This window comes from Phoenix dactylifera, chromosome 10, assembly GCF_051530095.1.
Source record: "Phoenix dactylifera cultivar Ajwa chromosome 10, Ajwa_hap1_PhDact_Kaust_v1.1, whole genome shotgun sequence".
NCBI classification, from domain to species: domain Eukaryota; kingdom Viridiplantae; phylum Streptophyta; class Magnoliopsida; order Arecales; family Arecaceae; genus Phoenix; species Phoenix dactylifera.
This window is the reverse complement of record NC_143199.1, coordinates 25,939,787-25,964,992: the sequence shown is the minus strand read 5'-3', so window position 1 is coordinate 25,964,992 and position 25,206 is coordinate 25,939,787. Positions and strand designations below refer to the sequence as shown.

Genomic DNA, 25,206 nt, shown 5'->3' with positions numbered 1-25,206 from the left:
CCTCTTATATTTTAGAGCTTATTATTTAGAAGATCATTCCAGCTATCCTCTCTAACCTCAAGGACCAAAGAAATGGCTAGCAGGATAGCCTCCTCATTGTCTCTCCTGATCTTCCTGTCCTTCATGGCCCTCACCTCCTCTCGTTCCTCTGCGGATCCGAAGGTGGCGAGGAGGCACAGAGAGGAGGCTGTCCAAAAGGCACACGACGCGCTCGGGAGCGCCATCAACTGGGCCTCAGCTTCAATGGACTTGGAGAGATATGGTCTGCACGAGACCCAGAAGGGATTAATGGCATTGTCCGACTGTGCCCGGCTCTACGAGGACAGCAAGGAGGCTCTCCGGCGTTTGACGGGGGAGTACGAGCTGGCCGATGCTCTTACATGGCTGAGCGCGGCCATGACCGCACATTCCACGTGCATGGGAGGGCTGCGGCAGATGAATGCGTCGGCATCGGCGTCGGCGAGGAATGTGAGGGCTTTGCTCCGGAAGGCATTGGCCTTGCACGCACCGCCGGCTGGCCTGAAGGACGGTGAGCAGCGTTGTGTGTTGCGTACCTTGCCTTGTGACAGGATAATTGGATGTTAGATATTAATGACCTCGTTTAAACTCCTCCTTCATCCAGATATTGCCTGAATCCATCCTCCTATAAGTCCTATCTTTAAAAAAAGCAAAAATGCAATGTGGTTTAGCTCTAAATGGGCGATGTGTCATGTCCACCCTTTTAACCAGACATGATCATCAAATGAGTCATATATCGTAGATGCTGATCCATGGTTCATGCCACAGGCCTGCTAGTACCTAATTCCTGATAGAAATTGGGTGTCCATGAAATGGTCTTCTGGCGTGGATTGATTACGACTAATATTGCTCGTCTTCACATCATTTTCTAGGTTGTTTGATGTTGTAGAACCATGGCTTTCTCCTCAAGGAGGGAGAGAGAGAGAGAGAGAGAGAGCCATTGTGTGATGGCTGTTCCATCACAAATATTGGTGTAATGCCATCATGCATGGCCATCATGTGGCTGGTGGCCGGTTTCATGTGGCTTCTCTTCCCAAACCTGGACACTTGCCGTATTGCAAATCATTGTATCTTTCTGAAAGGTTGCGACCTGCTGCCAGGTGTGTTCTACTGCCAGCTAAACGGCATGGGTATTAACTGCAAATTATATATATATATATAATTGTTCTAGTTCTATCGGATCTTTTGTTTTACTTCTTTTGGAGCAACCATAAAAATTTTTTTATTATGTATCTACCAGAAATTCAATGCGTAATCTCAGCATTCAATGTGTATTTCTGAATAATCTAATTTTTTAATTATTCAACTATTTCATTTTGCGAAGTTCAGGCAGATTAGTCAACATTTATATATATATATATATATATATATATATATATATATATATATATATATATATATATATATATATATATATATATATATATGTGTGAAGGAGAAAAAGGAGGGAACAAGCAGCAAAGTTAGGTCAATATTATAAGCTCGGCACATTCAGGTAAACTTGTAAAAATATAAAACCTCATAAAAGCATTGATATTGTTGGTCTGGGCCCTATAGTTTGGCCCATTGAACAATTACGAGCCCGAACTCATGCAGAATGACGCATCACATATTTCCTGCAATTTGTATGCAGATATCTCCCATGAAAAGCTTACGATGAACCACTTATCATTTCACAATATGTTTTGATCTCTTGCTTTCAGGACAAATCAGTCATTGGTGGAACGCAACAGCCCTTGATGATGCTAGACTGCTAGTATCGTGGGACGCATCCAAGCAAAGAGCAGACATGGTCGTAGCTCAAGATGGTTCGGGTAACTACAAGACCATTAATGAAGCAGTAGCTGCACTCCAGCAGCAGCAGCAGCAGAGGGAAAGCAGGGTAGTAATCTACGTCAAATCAGGGGTATACGAAGAATATGTCGAGATAGGTAGGAAACTGAAGAACGTAATGCTTGTCGGAGATGGCATCGACAGCACGATCGTAACGGGCAACCACAACGTTCGTGATGGTTACACCACCTTCAGTTCAGCCACCTTTGGTAAGTACAGAAGAAAGTTCATCAAGATCCAGGAAAGACATGCATGCAGATGTTATCAGCTAAAAAAAGACTCACCGATATATATTTCCTTGTAGGTGTAACAGGTGACAACTTCTGGGCAAGGGACATGACATTCGAGAACGCCGCCGGGCCGGAGAAACAGCAGGCCGTCGCCGTGATGGTGGGCTCCGACCACTCGGTGTTCTACAGATGCAGCTTCAAAGGATATCAGGACACGCTCTTTGTGCTCTCGCAGAGGCAATTCTACCGCGAATGCCAAATTTACGGCACGGTCGATTTCATCTTCGGCAACGCCGCAGCAGTGCTTCAAGACTGCGAAATCTATGTGAGGAAGCCAATGTGGCACCAGCCCAACGTGATCACAGCACAAGGAAGAGATGACGAGAACCAGAACACCGGCATCTCGGTCCATGCATCTCGAGTGAGGCCTGCACAGGATTTTGAACAAGTTAAGGGATCATTCAGGAGCTATCTTGGCAGGCCATGGAAGAAGTACTCGAGGACTGTGTTCTTGAAGACAGACCTTGATGGTCTGATAGATCCTCAAGGGTGGGCGAAGTGGCGAGGAGATTTCGCACTTGATACCTTATACTATGCCGAGTACATGAACACTGGGGACGGCGCTTGCGCTGGGAAGAGGGTGAAGTGGCCTGGATTTCATGCCCTGAGCGACTCCAGTGAAGCTGCTCCATTCACTGTTGAGAACTTTATAGAGGGGCGGTCATGGATTCCAGAGAGTGGTGTTCCCTTCTGGGGAGGAATTTAAACTGAAGTCCGACTACTTGCAAGTACGTAGGCATCTGAAAATGTTACTAAATTAGGCACCTATGTATACTGTACGGTAATAGCACGTGTATATTGTATTATTTCCACGTATATCATACAGCAATTAGAAGAAGATAGCTACCGACTGGTGAGGCTTCTGAAAAGGTCGAATGCACCCATAGAAAGAAGTCATCATAGAAGAAAATAGTGGGTCGTCATGATTCGTGTTGTATCCTAATTTAAAAGAAAATAGCTGATATAATCTTGTCCTACTTGTCAAATAACTTCTTTCTTGTCAGGCTGATTTCGCAATTGGTTTTTTGAAAGATAATTAAACCCCAAAATCAGGTTATTGATACGTGATGAATCACCTGGAAACAAGGGAAAACTCATTCATTATATATATATATATATATATATATATATATATATATATATATATATATATATATATAAAGAAAAACTCTTGTGATTTCCTCGAGACTACGTTCTTCAGAGCTTATAAAACCTGAGAAAAAACAGACAATTTACATTATAGCAAGTTAGTACCGCTGCTCTAGCTTAATATAATTATTATCCAGCAACATGACATTCTCACCTCATTATGCTGACATTTATGGCAATATGTAAGACAAACCTTAGATTAGTAATATGTTTTCATTTAGCAGTCCTTAAAATTTTCTTCTGGAGAATTCTTTTCAGAAACCTTAGGGAATGACCTCCCAAAGCACAAGTTCATAATAATTTCTTTTGCTTGAATGTATACCCCTGATAACAAGAATTTTCACTGCAGACCAAAAATTGATTCCACCACAAAATTATTGCCTAAAAGCATGCATGATATTGGAACAAAATGATTCCACATACAGATGATCAGACGGATCATAGCCTTGCTTCACTTTGCCAAGTCCAAAATTGTTTAGCCGATTCTCATGCAGAGTGGATATATGGAAACAACTTCACAAAAACCTGTCTCGTTTAAATATTCCAGCACCCAAGAGACATAAAGTGCAAGGCCTTTTTCATCTAACAAAAATAATCTTATTCCTATAACCAACAGGATTTTCTTTCATGCTCTTCTAAATTGAAGATGGCAATAGCTGACACGAGAACAGTTTCTCACATCAGTTCGACTCTCCTTGGAATTTTAAGAAAAAACCAAGTGCGTAACAACTTGGAAAAACCTTTCCATTCAAGAATGTCAAACTTTAGTATGTGTTTCTCCAGGCATGCCACTTCAGCTTTAACTGATACCACAGAGGAGAGATCCCCAAGACACCACGTGATATCCTTGAATCAAACACGTTGAATTGCCTATGTTTTAGAGAATCCAGCAGGACCTGAGCAGGCACTGCTGGAAGAAGCACAGGAACAGCTTCAGCAGGAACTGTTTTAGCCAACTCCCGTGCCTTCTGCAAGTGAATGTTAGCAATGGAAGCCACCTCAAAAACAGCATCTGATAATCCCTCACCTGACTCCATCCTAATGTCAGACCGGCCATTCCCTGTTATTAGCAACCCATGTCTAGCTGCTACATCAGCTGGAATGTAAGGTATTCTCCCATGATGACTTGCATGGTGAGGCAGAGATTTGAGCAGCAATAGCAGTCCACTCGCTTTCCCAATATGTGACACAGCATGATCAGCTGCAGTGGACCGAATCCCACCAGCTTGAAGAGTTGCATACAGAATGGTAGATACAGTATCCTCTGCATACCCCTCCAAATCCCCTATAGTTTCTGGGATAGCATGCTCTTCTCTGCTTGCATCATTTATCCGGGCCTGCACAGACCTTTTGAGCCAATGCTTGCTGATTTTCTGCTCCGAAATCACTGAAGAGAGGGCTTGAGCTGCTGGGTGCTCTATTAGCTTGTTGGCAAATATTTTATCGATAGCTTCTTGCCACCAGAAGAGGCGCATAAGACCTATCTTGGGATCGGAAGCAACATCCATAGCCCTGGCGGTTTCAACATTAAAAGCACGGAGGGCAAATGCAGCCTTCCGCATGGCTGGGGGAAGGTGAAGAAGGCAAAGGTAGTGGTGATAATCATAACTGCGCACTTGCTGCACGCAGTAAGAGAAGGCTGCCCGGATGCTATTGCTGGATATGGAAGTGCCATTCATCAATTCCTTGGAGTGATGACTTAATAGTAAGTTAACTTCCTGCATGAAGACAGCTCTTTATAGTACAACAGAAAGGAAGGAAGGAAGAAAGAAAGGAAAAAAAGGAAAAAAAACCAATAAGAGCAATAGCAAAATGCTTCAAAAGCCTTCTATAATGTGAATATTTTCTCCACAAATTCCCAGCAACCAAAATCTAGAACTAAGATAAAAAACTAGTTATGGTTGTGTTTTTTAAGACTGTTGTTTTTATTACCCATATATCTTGAAGTGTTTTGGTATAATCAAATCCTCATAAGCTTAAACATGAACAAACCAAATCAGTAAATGGCTGCATGGAACAATACAAAAAATGAAACCGATAAATAAGCAGGCCAAAATTAACCAGAGTCCAGGAAACAGAGGGAGCTGCAAGAAACACAATGAAAACTGAGCTAATTAATCTTCTGTACTTCTGAACTGTTATTCCAGCAAATTTTCTTAGATTTCTCTATGTTCCCGACTTTTCTAAGTGATGTGGATTGCTCGAAAAAAATTTCCAAGGAAACACATGAGGATCTAGAAAACTAATTTTTCTCACTTAATGATCTAGTTATACTTATATATCTCACGTAATTCAATCTAAAACCTTAATTGAACATTATCCATTAAAGTCAAGAAGAATTTTTAATTTGAAAATACTATCAAGATACACAAGGCAAGATAAAGCATTAAAAGAGAAGGAATGGATTCCTATATGTTAGTTCCCAATATCGTATCCCCCTTTAAATACCAAATTTTAGTTTCAATCACTCACTCAAAGCATTTCTCAAAATAATCAATAAAAAATGTGGATTAACCACTCACAAACTATGCAAAAACAGCGTATCATCATAAAGAAGATTGAACCACAACATCATTAATCATCAATTATCTGCACATAATGTGACAATTATCATTTTTTTTAAATCATGTGAGAGCGCCATCTTGTCTCAAGGGAAATAGCATTTCAGCACACTGAACATTTCCTTCCAGTTGCTAGTTTTTGGTCAGACTAAATCACATCTATGATCATAATTGTAATGACACTCCAAGAGTGATTACTTCTCCCTGGATAGTTGATAGGCATGACACAGAATGGTGTGTCTACTCAGTTCCTCACCGAAAGAAAATATAATTTATTGATTAAATTTTGTATTATATTTTCAAAAATCAAATGGTTACAGGTAACAACCAACATGTGGACCATCGCTAGGGCTTTGGCTTGATATATAACATTTAGCATGTAAAATATAAACATTTTGGATTTCATGAACCACCTAATGAATCTTCAGCATTACTAAGGGTCTAAACAAGCTAAAATAGAGTATCTCTTCACTCAGATGTACATCTCACAACACATATGAAGTTAGAATTGCCTATGGCAACTTTATGGTAACTTTTTGATGCAGCCATTAATCGGTCACAATTCCTAAGAGCAACGACCATGAGATCATGGTGCCAAACATGTTCACTAATGCACTAACACTCTCACTACTATTTCCTGCAACACTATGAACATGGATGATGCAAATCATTCATTTCCTCAATTCCCCATTTTATAGCTCCAGTACATATTATAGCTCCTAGTTACTAGCTCTATTTATAATTAAAGAATAAAAAAAGATAGAAGAGAATAGATGGCAGGATGGTAAGAAAAAATCACATGGCTCCTCATTCTAATTTGGTCATACAACTAAAAAAGTGATTAGGCGAATAGATTAAGGTACCATCAACTAAGGTAACAGCATGTGCTCATGTAAATAAGAAATGAAGACTTTATCATTGGATGCAATTTGCCATAGATGCATTGGGTTGATGAATATAAAACGAAGAATCTACTCACCCTCAAATTGGTTTGCAATAAGAAATCTAATCCATTTTTTATGGGCAAGTGATAGCCATTAGCTCTTTCCGCTCCTGCTGTATTCACCCACTAATAAAGAGCTCACAGCTTCTAATGCCATTCCATCCATAGGAGAAATATCTCATCAATCCTAGTATTTCACTTGTAACCTCCTGCAATATCTCTTCACCATCCATAAAACTTTCCCCATGTCACTCCAAATGCATTAGTTCCCTTAAGGGATACCGATGTAAATGATCTTAAAGATTGATGAATAAAAGTTTTAGAGGGTAAACATCTGTTTATATATTTCAATCATATTTAAAGAACTTGAACTATTTTCAATGTGATAATTAGCTAAAATATTTAACAATCTATGATTAAGCAATAATCATGCTATGCAATACTTTTCGATAACCTCAACCTAGTGATGTTTCCGTTCAACAACCCAATATTTTTGTTTCAGAAAGAGCATGACATTTGATATATGACACATTTAAATGCAAATTATTCTTGAAATTCAAAAGACAAATTTGGGTTGCATGTTTAGACCTAATGGATCTTAGTTCAACACTAGAATGGGTAACCTTGGCATGGAAGGACTAAAAGAAACTGCACAATTCAGATGCAATCTTCATAAGGTAAAAAAATAGTAGTCATAACAAAAACAACAGAGTACTGGAGCCCACCGAACTCAGCACTCTGATGGGTCCGAGACATTTCAATGAACTAAAACTTTATAAGCCTCACCCTGAACATGAACTCTACATGGAAAAGTATCTCTAGTATACCAAGGGCTATCTATCAAATGATAACTTATTAATGTGCAGGGCATGCAGAAAATGCTTCAAGATTACAAATGAAGGATGACCAACATGACAGTGCCCATGATGGGAGACAAAAAAAAAAGATAGGCAGACTTAGCAGCACCATGTTCAACAAGTACCACCCGCTCTCCTCATGTATGACCTCCAGCAATCACCTTCTTGGTCATTAGATCTTTAAAGATACAATAAGTACGAAAAATAGTGGACAGAGCAATTTCGAAACTGAGTGTACCAACAAAAGGAAGGCCCAACAAAAACTCTGGACCTCAAAGAAAAGTAGAGAATATGTAGGACTAGGATGAGCAATACAGACATCTGACGCTAGACTGGATGGACCATCAGAAATGGTACCAAAGGCACTGAGAACTTACAATCAAGAGAAGAAAATACCATGAACTTCCAGTCATGCCTATACTGCTCTTGAGTCAAATTATGCTGGGAACAGATACAAGAGAAAGAAAGCAGTATCTAAATCATGCAAAGGTAGATACACTGAAATGGTACTGCAAACAATGCTGATTCTTATGTGTATCTTTCACATCCTAAATAATTTGCAACTTTGCTCCATGAAAGAATTTGCTGGTTTAGATATTGATCCAGAAGCCCGTCACTGCAGCTAAGATAGCTTTAAAATTGAAATTGTGAAAGGTATGATTTGTATGATTAGGTTGTGATAGCATGGAGGTTGTATGTTCTATTAGGGTGCAAGTGTTTCATGTCAATCCAGAAAAACCAAAAATGTATTCAACCTTGTCCCAGATTGTTTCTTTGCTGAATAAAGAATCGGTCCAAAACTTGCTCCGAATACATTTTATCGGTCAGGTTTGTGCTCTATAAAAGTTGAGCTAATTGAAACCCAACTAAACTAACATTTTGGGCCGGTAACAGTGGGTCTAATTATTTTTGACACAACCTGAACTGCTACAAAAATCAACTTACTAGTTATAATAGGATATATTAGCTCAAAAAATCAGCTTAACAGTGAATCTGCAAGATCAACATACCATATATCATCACATCCCTAATAAGTAATAACCAACCTATTGGCCTCCAAACCTAGCCCTTCCCAAGCTGTTCTCCTTCTGATTTCTTTCAGACATCACAAAAAGAAGAACAAAAAGAAAGGGTGCAAGGTGATGATGTAACACAAGCTAGAATCAAGATCGCTTTGTTATCATGTTATGACTTCAGATAATGATACTGGTGCGAGATTTAAAATCTAATAGACTTAAAGACAATATCTAGCACAATCTTCAACGGTAAAATCATGAACAGTAGATAACATACAGCACAATAACGCAAAAAGAAAATGCATGATAAAAATAAAGCATGGAGCCACCCACAATCTAAACACACAATTCTCTCATGCAATCAGCTCCCATTTTCTAGTATCTTATATATATATATTCAGAAAAAAGGAAGCATTTTTAATTAGAATTCATAGTATAAACACAAGCACGACTGAGAAATTGAAACTTGATAATAAGAACTGGTGCATCCTAAGCCGTTGAACAATTTAAATTTCAAACTCTAAAAAAACACCAAGGGGATGCGGATATGAAAATGAATGGGACACGCAACCGATTTGGGCACCGTCAGCCTCATCTTCATTTCCTTTTCCCTAACTTTCTCAGCACCCAAAAATATGAACACACACACACACACACACACACACACACACACACACACACACACACACACAGAGAGAGAGAGAGAGAGAGAGAGAGAGAGAGAGAGAGAGAGAGCACCTGATGAAGAAGAGCGGGAGAGGGATGGGTAGTTCTTGGACGGCCAGGCCCTGCCAAGAAAGGAAGGACGGATGGAGGGCTGGCGGCGTGTCTCGGGGACAGGCGCTGAGGCAAAGGAGAGCCTTCTTAGAGTGGAAATGGGTCGGATCCGAATCCGACTCCGATTGTTTTAAGGATCCGGTTTTGAAGGATCTGTTGGCATGAAAGAATTGGGGACCGATCTACCTCAAATAGCGAGACACGAGATCGATGAACCCAGAATTCTCGTTTTCACCACCAAGAACAAGAAATGATCAAGAACCCGTATCAGATCCGAGATCTTCCTGCCCAAAAATGAATTCCGGCTCGAAAAACAGATCAAGAACGAGAAAAAAAAGGAGAAAAAAAAAACTCCCATACCAAGAATCGCTTCCCCTGTTCCGATCGAGACCAGCAACCGCAAAGCGGAGCTCTGAGAGCTTCCCTTCGGAAGCAACGACAGCTGTTAGCGACCGAGATCAGCTCCAGAGAGAAAAAAGGCGGAGACGAGAGAGAAATCGAGAGGGTTCAAATGAGCAACAAGAGACGGGAGAGCAGAGGCAGCGAGGGTGACGACGCTCGCTCTCCGGCAATGGGAAGCGCCACGTGTAGAAGCCAGGGGGCGACGATTTCCGTCAGATATAACGGAATGCTGGGGGGCGGATGTGACGCCCTAAGCTGTTACGATGTTATAATCCATGCTAATGTATTTCTAGTTATATGGAAATGCCCTAAGCTGCATCTATAGCTTCATGGTAACCAACATAAAAAAAAAAAAAAAAAAAAAAAAGCAAGCAGAAGCTTCTCCCTTACTAAAACTTGAGCTAGATCAACATAAATGGATAAGAAGTCAACTTATATTCCTTTTTATAAAAGCACCTCCATATCTCACAACACATATGAAGTTAGAATTGCCTATAGCAAGTTATTTTAGAGTTGATTCAAGTTTTGACATAAATATGTGGCGCACCAGCAAGAAGGCTCGATTCTATGCGCAATTCTTGTCCTCTGAAGAAGACAAATCAAAAAAGTTTATGGACTAAAATTGAAAAAAATAATCAAGTTATAGATGGCACCAAATGATTTTTAATCATAGGAAACTATTGTTCTTGTTTTGTCTTTTGTTGTTGCATCAATGCATAAAAGGAGTGGATATGTTTTCTTTCCACAACAATGAATAATGAATCTAAAACTTTAGACTCGGTGCAATGAGCTATCTCTAGAGGGTTTGATATGTTTTCTTTTCTTCATCGTCCTACTACTAAAATAAAATTGTTTGGTCTATCTTAATCATTTAAATTACTTGGTTTGATTGAGGATTCAGAAAATAGCAAAATCATTTGACTTCTTCAATAACTTACCATCAATTTATTTGAAAGGTTGGGATAGAAAAAACGGTCCTAGAATACAAGATTTCTATTATTTATGTTTTCTAGAACGAATCAAGTTATTCAGCCACAGCCGGTAATAAAAGAAAGCAGAGTAGACCAAAGAGGCTTTGTCCATTGGATCAGAGAAAAAAAAAAAGGGTAAACAATATAGTTGCCGAAAACAAGAACAGCCTTGGACATAAAATAATGGCCATATTTCACATTCTTCTATCAATTTGAATTTAATAAAGGAAAAAAATGATCTATTCATACCTTATGCCTACTGAAAATATTTTTTTTATTTAATGAAAAATAGCTGGAGCAAATAACATTTCAATTCTTCTGTTATTTTTCATTGCTTCCCGTAACAATGCAAATAATGGCCAGTATAACAGTTATTATGCTCCTCACAACCCCAAGTAAAAATGGTTAAAATGGCAAATAACAATCACTATATCACAGCAATAATAATGGCACCATCCAAACCTCGATACTACGCTAATTTGCACCTACCAGATTGTTTACAAGTTAGGCCAGTCCATGTGTACACAGCAATGACACTATTTCATGGTTGTACATGGAGTTTAAGAATATCGAACAGGTCAGAAAAGGGCTATGAAATGCCTACAATCACCAGCAAACTTTTCTGTCATGGTTTTTAAATTGAATTACTGCAACTAGTGAAATCAATTAACCCACAAACACTTGCATAATTGCTTCCAATTAACAGAAGTAATTCAGGGACCCACAATTCTTATATCCATATGTGATGCCACTGGGTAATAGCCAAACTACAAAATTACTCTTTGAAAAGAATACATACGGCAAGTGAACAAGTCATTGCCAAAATGGTCGCACACTCCCTATGACAAGGAGGTGTTGGATTGGAGTTTGGGGTGGAGGATCCCAAAGTGTATAAGGCTATGTACTTTGTACAGGGTGGGAACCCCTCCCTTTCTCTTTAAAAATGAAGAATTGGACCAATACGTGCAGCAGTTCATTTACCAACAAGAGATGCTTCTACAGTCCAGGTGATGGGTCCTGGCCCTTTCACTGCGAATTTGCTCCAGGAGGCTGATTGTAAATCGTCAGGTCTTGAAAGAATTTCATCAAGTGCCTCAAAGCAAAGGTCTCAGCTGTCTCAGCTCATGAATGAAAGCAGCAGGATCTCAAAGGACCTTGAAACCTCATACAGGATTCAACCTTGTGCTCTTTTGCGGCATATTGTCATGCCATCCCCAATTGGCACCTGTGGATTTCTCATGGTTTATTCATTTGCAAACTACAAAAGGGGACAAAGGAATGTCCAACTAGGCTTGGCAATCAGATGAAGGCATAACAGAAATGTAGCAGAAAGAATTCATACCATACAAATGCTAATGCGCTCGTCCTCAAGAATTTTCTTATTAAAATTTCGTATACTGATGGTCTTTGGGTCATTTACCTGCTCAAAATGTACTAAAATATTTATTAAATAGATACCTAGATGAATAGCATACTCATGAAGACAGAAGTAACTTACTTGGGGATCTGCAACTTTGCCATGCCAAAGAACATTATCAATGACAATAAGCCCTCCAACCCTCACCTGTTAATCGACACAATGCATCAATTGGTAAGGAGGGGAAAAGGAAACTAGAAACCAAGGTTCAAATGATCAGTTTTGGTTTTGGTTTTGGCTGTTCAAAATGAGGGTCAGTTTGGAAAGTTTCAGCAAGTTTAGCAATTGTAGTTAGGCTTTCTGCAGTTGCAACCAAAATATAATAAACATATGAGAAAAATAAATTAGACATCATCGTAAAGTATCTCGTATTGTTTGTGACCTTTGGGTTTATTAAATCAATCATTTCACGCTAAAGCCATGCAAACTATAATTTTTAAAAACATAAAAAACCATATCACAAACTAACAGTAAATAGTACATCATTTTCTTGTTTGATGACATCTTAACATACAGTAATTACACGTCTATAACATTGCAGGTGTAGCATAGACAAACATATGTCAAAAAGTTTGCCTCTTCTAAACTTTTTGAAAATCCAAGGCTGCATATACTTCCAAATCTTTTCAAAATTTGCAATAAAAATTTTATTTTTAGAAAAAATACTTTCTACAGAATGTTGAAATAAAGAAATGACAAAATATTAGCAAAATTCACCAATATCTGCAATGGTCTCATAAAAGTCATTTTTGTAATTGTTCTGAAAAAGGATTCCAGTTTCTGATTGGTTTCAGCTCAAACCATAACATTTTGATTTTGGTTAAAAGTTTCAGTTGAAGCTTAAAGCTATGCTGAAATGTAAGAAGAAATGAGCACACATAGAGAGAAGCGGCAGGGGGGATTGCGATGATATGGTAAAGGAAACCAAGCAATATATTGATACAATTAAGGAGAATTGCGATGAGATAAGCTGTTCTTGCAAAATTTGTTGTATCGGTACTAGGCATTGTACCACTACCTTATTGGTATGGTATGGTATACCCCCTAAAATAGCACAAATTCGATTGCCCTTTTCTCATGCCTGGCCATAGCACCATGCATAAGCGGAACATACAAGTCGGTACAGCATGAAACCGGGTGAAACAAACCGGTTACACTCAGCAAAGACCAATTCGACTCTTGCTCCGTATCCAACCTTAGTCCATACCAGTACCTTAACAGTATAGTAGGACGGTTCCACCCAGCAAAAACCAATTCAGCCTTTGCACTTTATCAAACCTTAGTCCATACCAGTACCTTACTAGTATTGTATGATATGCCCGATACAAGTCGGTATGGTGAACCATGCTTCATTGATTTGTGATGCTTTGACAATCCAAAACAAGAGTATAGTAAATTTCCTGGTCTACTATTTTATGGATAAAAAGGAGATGCTCACTCTTACATAAGAAAAATTGAAAGTGATATATGAGAGGGCTTTTCAAGATAAAAGAACATATAGCAATAAAAAAATAAATTTTTGATGCAGAAATTTTTTGAGAAGCTTGTTGCAGAAAATTTGCATTTATTTTCATGCAAAATTACTAGAAACATTACCAGTTGCAATAGTAACTCAAAATATTCGTTGTACATTCGCTTTTCAGCATCAACAAATGCAAAATCATAGCTGGAACATCAATGAGACATGATAATGTTAGTAATATAGTAACCACGAAATAAAAAAAAATTGTATAAGGGGGAAAAAAACTAAAGAGTATCTATTGTTCAGTAACATAAGAAAGATAATTGGAAGCATGATACATGCAAATGATAGCTGGAAGGACAAAAAAACATGACAATGTAAGATATTAATCTGAACATGAAATAAATTAAATAAAATAATAAACCAAAGAAATAAATATAATAAGTGAAAACATCGCATATATGTACGACAACATTAGTCCAACATATATTACATGACGAAAAACAATCTTCAGATAGATTCCTTGATCCTTGTACTATTGTGATTAGAAATAATCTTGCGATTGTATAAGGAAAACTAAAAAACAATGTGAATTCTATGTTTTGTATAATTTAAAGATAGAGAAAGACTCACTTTATGAAAGTATTTTCTCTGATGTACTCCATAATTATGTCATTCATTTTCTAAACCTTTAGCATTTCCATGTGTTCTTATTTAATTTTCTATAGTTTCATATCACTGACATTGTGACAAAACAAGGTCATCAGAACTGATTATTTGAACAGTCACCCTAACAATAATGCACCATCCAACCATTTAATTAGTACTTGTTTAAACATTGAATGGGTATTGATTACCTATTTAAACATCTGTTCAAATGGTTTTGGCAGTTTTCAGATACTTGTTAGAATTATTTCTTATAAGGTAGCAACATCATTACTTAAGGTACTCCTCCATACCTTTTAATAGAACATTGGACCAACTTAACGTGACCCAGTCAAGCAGGGTTCTGTTCCTTCTTGCACAAGGAGTCAGGGTACCTCTTAGGGTCAGGATCATTGCTGGCCCGGGTCCATGACAGCTATAAATATAGTATCTTGGTCCCTCTCTCTATTCATGAAAAACAACACCCCAGAAAGACGATCTCATCAATCCCCTTGTCAAAGTTGGAAGATGAGGAGAGAGTAGACTAGACCACCCATAGTCTCTAGTGTATCATGGACTTATTTGGCAATAGTTTGAGAGTGCATGGAATGTAGCAGGATTTAACAATGATGCCTTGATAGCACAAGGTACACATGCTATGCTATTGCAGTTGTGATCTTGCATGATTGCATCAGTATCAATCCCACATACAGCAGTTTTTTTTTATTGCAATACCTTCCATTATGTAGACAATTATCGACACTTACTTTGGCAGCTTAATGTGAGCAAAAACAAATATTTTTGCATATCAAATGAGCGGTTAAAATAAATACAATATACTTTTTAAACATTATGTAGTTTCCCAATGACTGAATAAATTGAGCATTATGGTACTCAAATGTATTTGTATAAGCAGAAAAGGTATATATTTAATCCATGATACCTCTATAACTCAATCATTTTGTTTAGTATAAAGTACAAAAATCTTGAAAAAAAAAATAACATAAACATCATTTAACTTGGCGATTAATTTCATGCAAAGGTGCTTAGACGACATACTAAGATACTCTCACTTCAATGAATTAATGAAACAAAATAAAACAATATATTATGTATGAAACACAATAAAACAATATATACTGCATTATTGCTTATATGAGAATTCAAATTGAGTCCATTCCATTTTGTATACCTGCAAGCTTCACCATTCAGAATTAAAGCTTTTAAAGAATCCACTGCTAGGGCATGCTTTACATCCACCTAAAAGAAGAAATATATAATTCAGAAAGTTGTTAAATCATGCAATAGTACAACTAGCATAAAAAAGGATGATAACTGTATATTCTAAATGCATATCACAAGTTAAGAAATTTGTACTCCAACATCACCTATATACCAGTTTGCAGTTCACATGGATAACCTTGCGAATAAGTATGGCTAGTATAGTCTTTATAAGGACCTTTTTCCTCTACAAAATCAAGGATCATATCGCACCACAACAACCAGCACACCCTTACCACATGCCTATGATTGCCTAACTTAGTAGAATTAGCTCCGATATAGAGCCTATCTGGATGTAATATGGCTAAATCACCACCCCATCCCCACCACCCAAAAGAAGAAGGCCCTATTTGGCATTGTTGTTGGAGGTTACTTATTGTAGAGCTAAAAGCTCTTTTGGATACTTTTGAGGAGTTTGATAACAATTTTAAAACAGATTTCTAGCTCCTCCAAAAGCTGAAAAAGATCTACTTGGGAAAAGCTTCAATTTAGAGCTCCTAGGTAAAAGCTCTATTTGAGATGCGCCAAATTTTTTTTTTGGATAAAAGCTCATCCAAGAGACCCGAGATCGTGTCCTGACAATCGAATTTTTTAAAACAATTAATTTCAAAACTTTTAATTGCTATAATCATTTAAGTTGGTGTCTTTTGTTGTCATAATCATTTAAGTTGGTAAGCATTTATGTTGCTATTATGATTTTGGATATATAAACAATATTATTGTCATTTAATAACTGGGTGAATAGTCAAACATTTATATTGCTATTAGAATCAATATGCTACTATGATATTTTTGTTGCTTAATAATCACCCAAAAAATAATTATATTATTTAGATGAAAAAAATAACTTATATACTTTCTATGAATAATTTTTGATGGTACAATCTAATAACAATCTAATACAATATAACAAATTAACAATAATGCAATCATATTATTATATTGTATCATATTATATCATATCATATCATATTATAATAACATTATATCCTTATCATATTTATTATATTATAATAATCATAGTACTACAATATAATAACATTATAATGTTATATTAAAATAATATCATATTATTATATTATAATAATATTATAAAAATGTCGATATATTTTTACAATAAATATAAAATTTATTATATATAGATTAAATATCAAATAAATGATTTATAAATTAAAAATACTTTATAATAATAGTTTTTGATAGTATAAATAATTGGATAATTGACAGTATTGTGTAATGTCGATTATTATCATTTCCTAATATCAAAAGCACTTTTTCATTTTGTTTATCCAATATATATTTAAGTTTTATAACATTTCAGAAATATAGTTACCAAACAAAAAATATTTTTTATTAAAAGCTCTACTGCCCAAAGCTCTATGGACAAAAGCCCTATTACCTATAGCAATGCCAATGAGGCTGAAAAAGATGAATTGGAGGAGCAAATCCTGAAAATAGCATATACATCATGGATCAATGTATTATTCTTTTAAATGAAAATAATGTAGTAGGACCATTATTATATGTTAAATATGATCTCAACATCAATGCTTGTGAAGCATACATACAAGTAAACAAGGAAAGATAGTTGACAAGAAGAAAGGAGAGATGCAGAAGGAAGATTTCTGAATTTTTTTTTTTTTTTTTTGCACGGTGTCCCACCACAAGATGTTTCCAAATTATTGTAATAATGAACCACAGCTTTCTGTTTCGTTCAATTTAACAAATTTCAGGATTGCCATATGGGCGGGAATATCAGGTAATCAGTCTGCTGAATAATAGAGGATTTGATGAATCTACAGTAATGTAGGAAAAGGAAACAAGTCTGTTAAATTCATATACTTCTAAAAATCCAGGATCTAAGTTCAAAAACTGTAAGAGCAAGTACCCTAACAAAAATATATACTAATCTGAGTACATAGCTGATACAAAACAAACAAAAAAAAGTAATCACCTTGTGAGAGACACCAGCCCGCTCATAATACTTCTTGGCAATTTCAAGACATTTGGCATCTCTTTCGCATGCAACCAAACGGCCTGATTCAGGAAGAACTAGTGCAATAGCTAAAGAGGAGTATCCCTGAGGGCATCATCAATGATGGTGAGTGAAACTGCTGTAATTGAAAATTGGGGAAAATAACTAAATAATACATCATATTCTTTGTCCAAGAAATGAAATGTAGATGATTCAACTATTGTTAAGTACACATACTGTATATACACCAACTTCAATGCACCTTTGTGCCCCAAGAATCTGTACAAGCATTGCAAGCAGTTGGGCCTGATCAGGAGATACCTACCAGAAAAATGAATACTTTTAGTCAACAAAGCGTGCAATTGCAAAGGACATATTCTAGTGATCAAAGGGTTTTAGCTGCAACGAAGAGATTTAGCTCCTAATTCCGTAATATTTTAAGTTACAATTAGATGGGATTCATTCAATTTGAAACCAACAAAAAAATCTCAACACTTGCTTAGATTCTTAAGGCTTTCTTTGTTGTTCCCTTTTGTTTCAAAGCCAAATGTTTCATCTTCAACATTTCCAACAATACCAAATCCTGAAGAGACGACCACCAAACACCAACATGCCCTCTTATCCACAACACAACATTCCCGAAAACAATCTTGATTTCTCAAAATCCAATTTTTTTCACGCCAATCCATCTATCTCAAAAATCCGACCCAAACTATAAACCAGACAAAAAAATAAACAGAGGAAATTACTAGAACCTGCATCTGGCTCCCTCTCATGGCTGCCGTTTCTTCACGAAGCTCACGAAGGATCTGAACTATAGAGTTCAATCGATAAGAAAAACAACTAAAAAATTAAGAAATAGAAATAAAAATTGGAAAAGGAAAAAGCATTAGAAACAAGTGTAATTACCGGGGGCTCACGAACATTGGACAAGATGAAATCATAGAGCTGAGGGGTGACGCTGACGACCTGCTTCTTCCCGTACTTGTCGTTGCCGGCGACCACGACGGGCGCCGCGTCGTTGCTCAGGCTTCGAAGGGGCCTCCCGAGGCATGGGAGGAGAGAAGGCGAAGGGGGTATCTTGGGGTGAGAGCCAGGGGAGCGAGAAATCGATGGCTTTAGAGAGCGGCAGAGCAGAGGTAGGGGTTTTGCCATGGAATTGAATTGTGCGAGGGATGGCATCTGGGTGATAGATCGTGATTTGGAGGAAGGGTAAACGGGCAAAAAGCTCGGCCCCGTGGGAGACTGACGCCCTGAGCGAGGCGTTAGTAGCTAGTAGTAGAGCCGTGCGAAGCAGAACATCCATAAGAGATTGTTTGTTATTTGATAACTATATTTATAAAAAGACACAGCACTTTAACATGTATTTAATAAATAAATTAAAAAAATAATTTTATATGACAAAATAATCATAAAAAACATTACCAGTATTATATAACATAACATAATAAAATATAATATATATTAATATATAAATATATGATATAGTATAATATTATTATAATATAGTACTATAACATTATGTATTATAGAATAATAATTTAATATAATATTAAATTATTTAACATAACATATCAATATATTATAATATAATATAATATTATATTATATTTATCGTATAATATAATAATAAATATATAAAATATTATAATTATTAGTTTAAATTATTTTTTCATCCTTCTAATGACCATTTATCTCTCTAACAAATTTTTCTAACTAGGTGATAAAATTAATTAAATAATTACTAATATTTATTTTTATTTATTTATTTAGATCAGATTATTTGCCACTCACTCATTATTTTTCTTTTTATTTTATTTATTATTTTATTTCATTGAAATATAGAGGGGTCGCCAGCCATGGGTGGTGGCCGGCATGGTGGCTGCCACCATAGGCAGCCACGAGCTCCCAAAACAAAAAAAAGAAGAAGAAGAAAGAACAGAGGCGGCAGCGTTGAGAGGAAGAAGAAGATAGAGAGAGAGGGAGATGATGAGTGAGAGAGGAAGAGGTGGGATGAGGGTTTTGGGGAAAAAAAAGTGTGATTTAAATGGAGGTATTTTGGTCCAAAAAATAACTTCCCGACAAAGCTGAAAACAGCATTTTTGGAAAGCTCCAAATTGAAGCTTCTCTCCAAAAACTGTTTTCAGTTTTCCGCAAAAGCTGAAATAGCTTTCCGAAAATTTTACCAAACACCATTTTTTATCTAAAAGTACTTTTGGAGGGTCAGAAAGTATTTTTTGGCCCTCCAAAAGCTCCCCCAACTTAGACCCTGTTTAGGGGAACCATTGGCAGTAGAACTGTTGGTAGTGGAGCTTTTATAAAAAGCTGTTTGATATTTGGTAACTATATTTCTAAAGTGCTGTGACATTTTAACATGTGTTTGGTAAACAAACTGAGAAAATATTTTTGTATGGCAAAAATACCATAAAAGATATTGCATAGTATTATACGATAGAGCATAATAAAACATAACATATATAAATACATAATATACGATATAGTATAATATTACTGTAATGTAAAATAATATTATTATAATATAGTAATATGACATCGTATAGCATAGCATAATAGTAATATAATTATTAGAGTAAATTAATTTTCCATCATATAACATAATATTAAATTATTTAACATAACATATTAATGTATTATGATATAATATAATATATATTATATTTATAATATAATACAATAATAAAGGTATAAAATATTATAATTATTAGTATAAATTAATTTCTCATAATATAACATAATATTAAATTATTTAAAATAACATATTAATGTATTATGATATGATGTAATATAATATAATATCTATAGTATAATACAATAATAAAGGTATAAAATATTATAATTATCAGTATAAATTAATTTCTCATAATATAGCATAATATTAAATTATTTAACATAACATATTAATGTATTATGATAATATATTATAATATTAAATTTATAGTATAATACAATAATAAGGGTATAAAATATTATAATAAGTAGTATAAATTAATTTTTCATAATATAATATAATATTAAATTTTTTAACATAACATATTAATCTATTATGATATAATGTAATATAATATTATATTTATAGTATAATATAACAATGGTGACAAATTCACTGTACCTATTAATATCATAAAGTTCAGATTATTTGCTACCCAGACATTATTTTTTTTTATTTTTTTATTTATAAATTCATTAGTATATATATTAATTTATGCATTTATTTATTTTTTTATTATTTTATTCAATAAAATATATTTATTTATTATCTTATTTATTCATTCATTCATTTATATATATATATATTTATTTATTTATGCATTTATTTATTTATTCTTTTCTTTTTTTTCTTTTCTTCTTTTTTTCTTTTCTTTTCTTCTTTTTTTTCCTTTTCTTTTTCTTTTCTCTTCTCTTTATCTCCTTCCTTCCTCTCCCCCCTTCTCCTTTCTTCTCCTCCCAGGGGGCCGGCGGGGCCGGAAGGGGGCCAGGCCGCGACAACCGCAGGAGGGGACTGGGTCGTAGCCTGCGGCAGTCTCGACGGCCGCGGCTGGCCCCCTGCGAAGTGCACTCCTGCCACGAGGTCAACAGCGCCGGAAAGGGGACGAGCCGTGGTGGACGTGGAGGGGTGGGTCGTTGCCAGCGGCGGTTGTAGGAAGCGGGAGGGCGCCCCCTTCTTCTTCTTCTTAGGCACCTCCTGGGGGCGAGGACATCCGCGGCGACCGGTCGACCTCCTTCTTCTTTGGCACCTCCCCATCCGCAACGGGGACATCATGGCCGGTGGCGGCCGCAGGAAGGGAAAGACCGCCCCTTCTTCCTCTTGTTCGGCACCTCTCCACCGTAGGGGCGGCAGCATGGGGGGGACGGTGGGGTAGAGGGAGGGCGGAGGGTGGGAGAGGAACGAGAGGGGGGGAGAGAAATGGGTGGTGAGATGAGCGTTTGGGGAGGAATTTTTTTTTTAAATGGAGGTATTTTAGTCAAAAATAAAGCTTTCCCACAAAGCTCAAAACAACGTTTTCGAAAAGCTTCAAAATGGAGCTTCTGCCAAAAAGCTGTTTTCAGCCTTCCGAAAAAGCTGAAACAGCTTCCCGAATTTTTTACAAAACACCATTTTTTATCTAAAATTATTTTTGGAGGGCCAGAAAGTGTTTTTCGGCCCTCCAAAAGCTCCCCCAAACGAAGCCCGCTTTTGATTAACTAAATATATAAATATTATTTGTTGGATATTATATATTAGGTTTTCTGCAAGCATACTCTGCTAAAAATTCAAATCCGCATGAATACCTCTCTAGAAGTAAAGTCTTAAAAAACTCAGGTACTAAATACTGTGGTCCCATAAATACTAGATATCTCTCAAAAAGAACCAATGCTGAACCCATATATCTCTCTTAATTATAATAGCTTTTCTTCAACGCTCTCTCCCTAACTCTCCCCTCAGTTTTGTTAATACGCATGCATATCACATACAAAATACTTGCATATTTACTTATAGCTATCATTTTATCTTATTATAGAATCCATCATATAAAAGGAGAGTGACTTTGCGGGCTCCATATCTGATTTACTAAAGCATTATTGAATTTTTTATTATTGACAATAAGATTCTTTTGTTAGTTTTATATATAGTTTATTCTCCTTTTAGTTACTTATCGGGATCATTCAATTTAATAATTCATATCTCTCATGGTTAAATAATAATACCATGATATTTTATGAGAAATAGTCATTAAGAAAAAAAAGGGTGTCTTGGTGCTACAGTAAGGTTGCTTTATTGTGATCTAGAAGTTATAGATTCAAAATATGGATAAGACATATCCGTATGTTGTGGTAAGGATGCATACTTCTAACCTTCTTCAAATCTTGTAATAGCAGGAGTTTTATAATGTTAGGTCGCCCTTTTTTTAAATGATCATTAAGAAAAATCAAGTTGAATATGATGATCTTATTTGAGTTGGGCTTAGGTTGTCTTTAATTATACACAAACATATAGCACGATAAAAAAAATATGACAATATTTTACAATTTTGTATGCCTTTAGTTCACACATCATGGACAAATTGTATGTCTCTAACTATTTGATGCTTGTACGTCTCTTCTTCAATCTCCATAGTACCACACAAGAGAACATATGCTAATTTAAAACAAGCTATCAGTATTGGTTTCTCTTGGACTTGCAAAGTTTGTGCATGTGTGTGAAGCAGGAACAGGAGTTCTAAGAGGAGCATGTTAAGTAGATAGATTGCAACTTGCGAGTTCATCAAAAATGTATGGCGAAATAGAGGAAGTCTTATGATTCATCACTTATCAACACAAACACTTAATTTAAATAGGAAAATCTTATACATCACTATTTCATTCACCACCCTATTCATTCTTTGTGGGTAAGTCACTGCTCTATTCATCACACCATGGTGAATAGAGCATCGCCACACAGTGTTTTCCATTTAAGCTAGCACAAATCTAATTATTGATAAATGTTATGATCTAACATTTAATCATATTTTGTAGCTGATGAACACTACAAGAAAATACACTTTCAGCGACCACTTTCGGCGACTAAATGAATAGTGGTCCCTGCAAATAAGGCTATTTGCAACCAACATACTTGTTAGTTACTGAATGATTGTCCTACACCGACTAAATGCATATTTGGTCGCGGAAAATCAAAACCAAGTTGGCGGGATGGAGGTAAAACGTTTGGCGACTAAAGTTTAGTCGCTGAAAATAAGACTATCTGCGACCACCATTCTTGTTAGTTACTGAATAATTGTCCTACACCGACTAAATGCATATTTGGTCACGAAAAAGCAATACCAAGTTGGGACGAGTCCAATATTTCGCACAGGCTGGAGGTAAAACTTATGGTGACTAAATTTTGGTCCTTAAAGGTTCACCTCCAGCGACTAAAAAAAAATTTAGTCCTGAAAAACTTTTACGAATGACGCCTTTTTCCGATGAAAAAATTGGGCAAAAAGTTTAAGTTTTTTAGTGACCAAACTTTTGGTAGTGGAAGGTTCCCGTAAAACCGAACGATGTTGTACTAGCCCCTGTAAGATGCTAATTTCTAAGCTCAAAAAAAAAAAAACTGCTTATTTTCAAACTGTGCCGTTTAACACCTTAATTCACTTAGGCATATCCTCATCTCTTCGGCTGAATCTCAATCCCATAACTTTTCTTCATACTTAAATTTTTTTTATTATTATAATATAATTTTAAAAGCTCAAGCTCAGTGCTTGACTCCTTGTCAAATAAATATACGAATCGACAGGATACGCGGCATGTGGACGTGGGAACGGAAATCCGCTTAGAAATATATAGAATTCTTGGACATCTTATGGGCATGATCGAAAATCTGCTTAGAAATAAATTTGCACGCATCCTTGTTAGTTACTGAATGATTGTCTTACACCAATTAAATGCATATTTGATAGTGAAAAATCAAAACCAAGTTGGCGCGAGTCCATTATTTTGCGCGAGCTGGAGGTAAAATTTTTGGCGACCATAGTGATTAATGGCAGTAAACTGTTTGGAATGCTCCATCAGTAATGCTATCAATGGGTACATGACCCATCGTGGCAAAAAATAGAAAATGCACGCCTCTTCGATATAAAAGGCGGCAACGCAGGTGCAGCCTCCTTCGCATTGTTCGCACACCAGCGGCAGACCAACCCTCCTGATCTGTTCACGAGAGGAGAGAGCGAGCCGAGCGACCGAGGAAGACACAATGAAGAGAAGAGAAGGAGCGGGCGAGAACGGGAAAAGTGGTCGTTTTTCACTCCTTTCGGGCATCGCCGCAGCATCGTGTCCCGCTGTTTTGTGATATTTATTAAGAAAAAATGTTTATATCACCTCTCCATCTTTCATTCGTGCTCTGCCTTGCTGCCTTTTTTTCCTTTTCAGACTATCAGTATTCATTAATCATTATGGGGGCTTAAAGAAGGAAGTATTGAATGGTTGAGAGCCAAGCATGAAGTCCATAATCGGTTTGCTTATATGCTTCAAGAGTTATGCTTCCATAATGGAGGAATTTACATCAAGCTTGCTCAACATATTGGTCAATTGGTATGTTTCAAATTAGACCGTCTTATTCTGTACAATATGAATTTTTCTAATGCATTTCATGAAACACTGGAAAAGCATGTCATCTAGTGTCACGAAATTATGAACCTCATGAAACACTAGAAGAACATGCCGTCTCATGTCACAAAATTATGAACCTTGAATTTCATTGGTCAACAACCAAGGAACTGGAGAAGTCAACTAGTGTAATCTCAAAAAAATAAATCAGTTGGATCAGGGTGCCTTCTTTCTCCCCAAATATCATTTTGTTTGGACTGTTGGAGAGCTAAATTAAAATCTTTGCCTTTTACTGCATAAATATCTGGTATATTCACTGAAAATTTCCAGATTAGGAATGATAATGTGCAAAAAACTGAGCGTTAAAGAGGGAGAATGAGAACATGCAAAATAAGAGAGCATTAAGACTACTGAAAACAATCTTATGCATAAGAGTTGAGTTTCGGCGACCATATATGGCTATTCGGCAACTAGAATCTTAGTCGCTGAATATGTATTTTCTTGTAGTGGAAGTAGAGCTTTGTTC

At 36.3% G+C, this 25,206-nt stretch overlaps 3 protein-coding genes across 7 annotated transcripts; 1 reads left to right on the top strand and 2 right to left on the bottom strand.

Annotated features, from left to right (window-relative positions):
• Nucleotides 1-90: 90 nt before the first annotated feature.
• On the top strand, nucleotides 91-2,847 carry LOC103710718 (Plant invertase/pectin methylesterase inhibitor superfamily). The gene is made up of 3 exons (XM_088705678.2): nucleotides 91-529; nucleotides 1,722-2,060; nucleotides 2,156-2,847. The coding sequence occupies exons 1-3, from the start codon at nucleotides 124-126 to the stop codon at nucleotides 2,845-2,847; spliced, it is 1,437 nt and encodes a 478-aa protein (XP_088561804.2). The 5' UTR covers nucleotides 91-123.
• Nucleotides 2,848-3,580: 733 nt separating this feature from the next.
• On the bottom strand, nucleotides 3,581-10,163 carry LOC103710719 (Terpenoid synthases superfamily protein). 3 transcript variants are annotated; one of them, XM_008796595.5, is made up of 3 exons: nucleotides 9,805-10,163; nucleotides 9,406-9,728; nucleotides 3,581-5,008 (listed from the first exon to the last, which is right to left on the bottom strand). In XM_008796595.5, exon 3 carries the CDS (start codon nucleotides 4,967-4,969, stop codon nucleotides 4,055-4,057), a length of 915 nt encoding a protein of 304 aa, XP_008794817.1. In that variant the 5' UTR covers nucleotides 4,970-5,008; nucleotides 9,406-9,728; nucleotides 9,805-10,163; the 3' UTR covers nucleotides 3,581-4,054. The 3 variants fall into 3 exon arrangements, with proteins under 3 accessions (XP_008794817.1, XP_008794818.1, XP_088561801.1); XM_008796596.5 differs by having other exon boundaries at nucleotides 3,652-5,008; nucleotides 9,406-9,724; nucleotides 9,805-10,137; XM_088705675.2 differs by lacking the exons at nucleotides 9,406-9,728; nucleotides 9,805-10,163 and having other exon boundaries at nucleotides 3,805-7,514.
• Nucleotides 10,164-11,474: 1,311 nt separating this feature from the next.
• Nucleotides 11,475-18,900, bottom strand: LOC103710720 (tricin synthase 1-like). Of its 3 annotated transcripts, none has more exons than XM_008796598.5 (9): nucleotides 18,507-18,900; nucleotides 18,353-18,406; nucleotides 17,835-17,918; nucleotides 17,577-17,702; nucleotides 15,534-15,601; nucleotides 13,831-13,900; nucleotides 12,316-12,381; nucleotides 12,160-12,237; nucleotides 11,475-12,042 (listed from the first exon to the last, which is right to left on the bottom strand). In XM_008796598.5, exons 1-9 carry the CDS (start codon nucleotides 18,777-18,779, stop codon nucleotides 11,992-11,994), a joined length of 870 nt encoding a protein of 289 aa, XP_008794820.1. In that variant the 5' UTR covers nucleotides 18,780-18,900; the 3' UTR covers nucleotides 11,475-11,991. The 3 variants fall into 3 exon arrangements, with proteins under 3 accessions (XP_008794820.1, XP_088561803.1, XP_088561802.1); XM_088705677.1 differs by having other exon boundaries at nucleotides 18,353-18,411; nucleotides 18,507-18,844; XM_088705676.2 differs by lacking the exon at nucleotides 11,475-12,042 and having other exon boundaries at nucleotides 12,163-12,251.
• Between the last annotated feature and the right edge of the window lie 6,306 nt (nucleotides 18,901-25,206).

Excerpts from the sequence above, each read along its gene's own strand:
- LOC103710718 (XM_088705678.2), top strand. The coding sequence starts at position 124 with ATGGCCCTCACCTCCTCTCGTTCCTCTGCGGATCCGAAGGTGGCGAGG. Across the intron at positions 530-1,721 it reads GCCGGCTGGCCTGAAGGACG|GACAAATCAGTCATTGGTGG; the intron begins GTGAGCAGCGTT and ends TCTTGCTTTCAG. Across the intron at positions 2,061-2,155 it reads CTTCAGTTCAGCCACCTTTG|GTGTAACAGGTGACAACTTC; the intron begins GTAAGTACAGAA and ends ATTTCCTTGTAG.
- LOC103710719 (XM_088705675.2), bottom strand. The coding sequence starts at position 5,014 with ATGCAGGAAGTTAACTTACTATTAAGTCATCACTCCAAGGAATTGATG.
- LOC103710720 (XM_008796598.5), bottom strand. The coding sequence starts at position 18,779 with ATGCCATCCCTCGCACAATTCAATTCCATGGCAAAACCCCTACCTCTG. Across the intron at positions 13,901-15,533 it reads CTGAATGGTGAAGCTTGCAG|CTATGATTTTGCATTTGTTG; the intron begins GTATACAAAATG and ends TTGATGTTCCAG. Across the intron at positions 12,043-12,159 it reads AGCGCATTAGCATTTGTATG|GTGCCAATTGGGGATGGCAT; the intron begins GTATGAATTCTT and ends AGAAATCCACAG.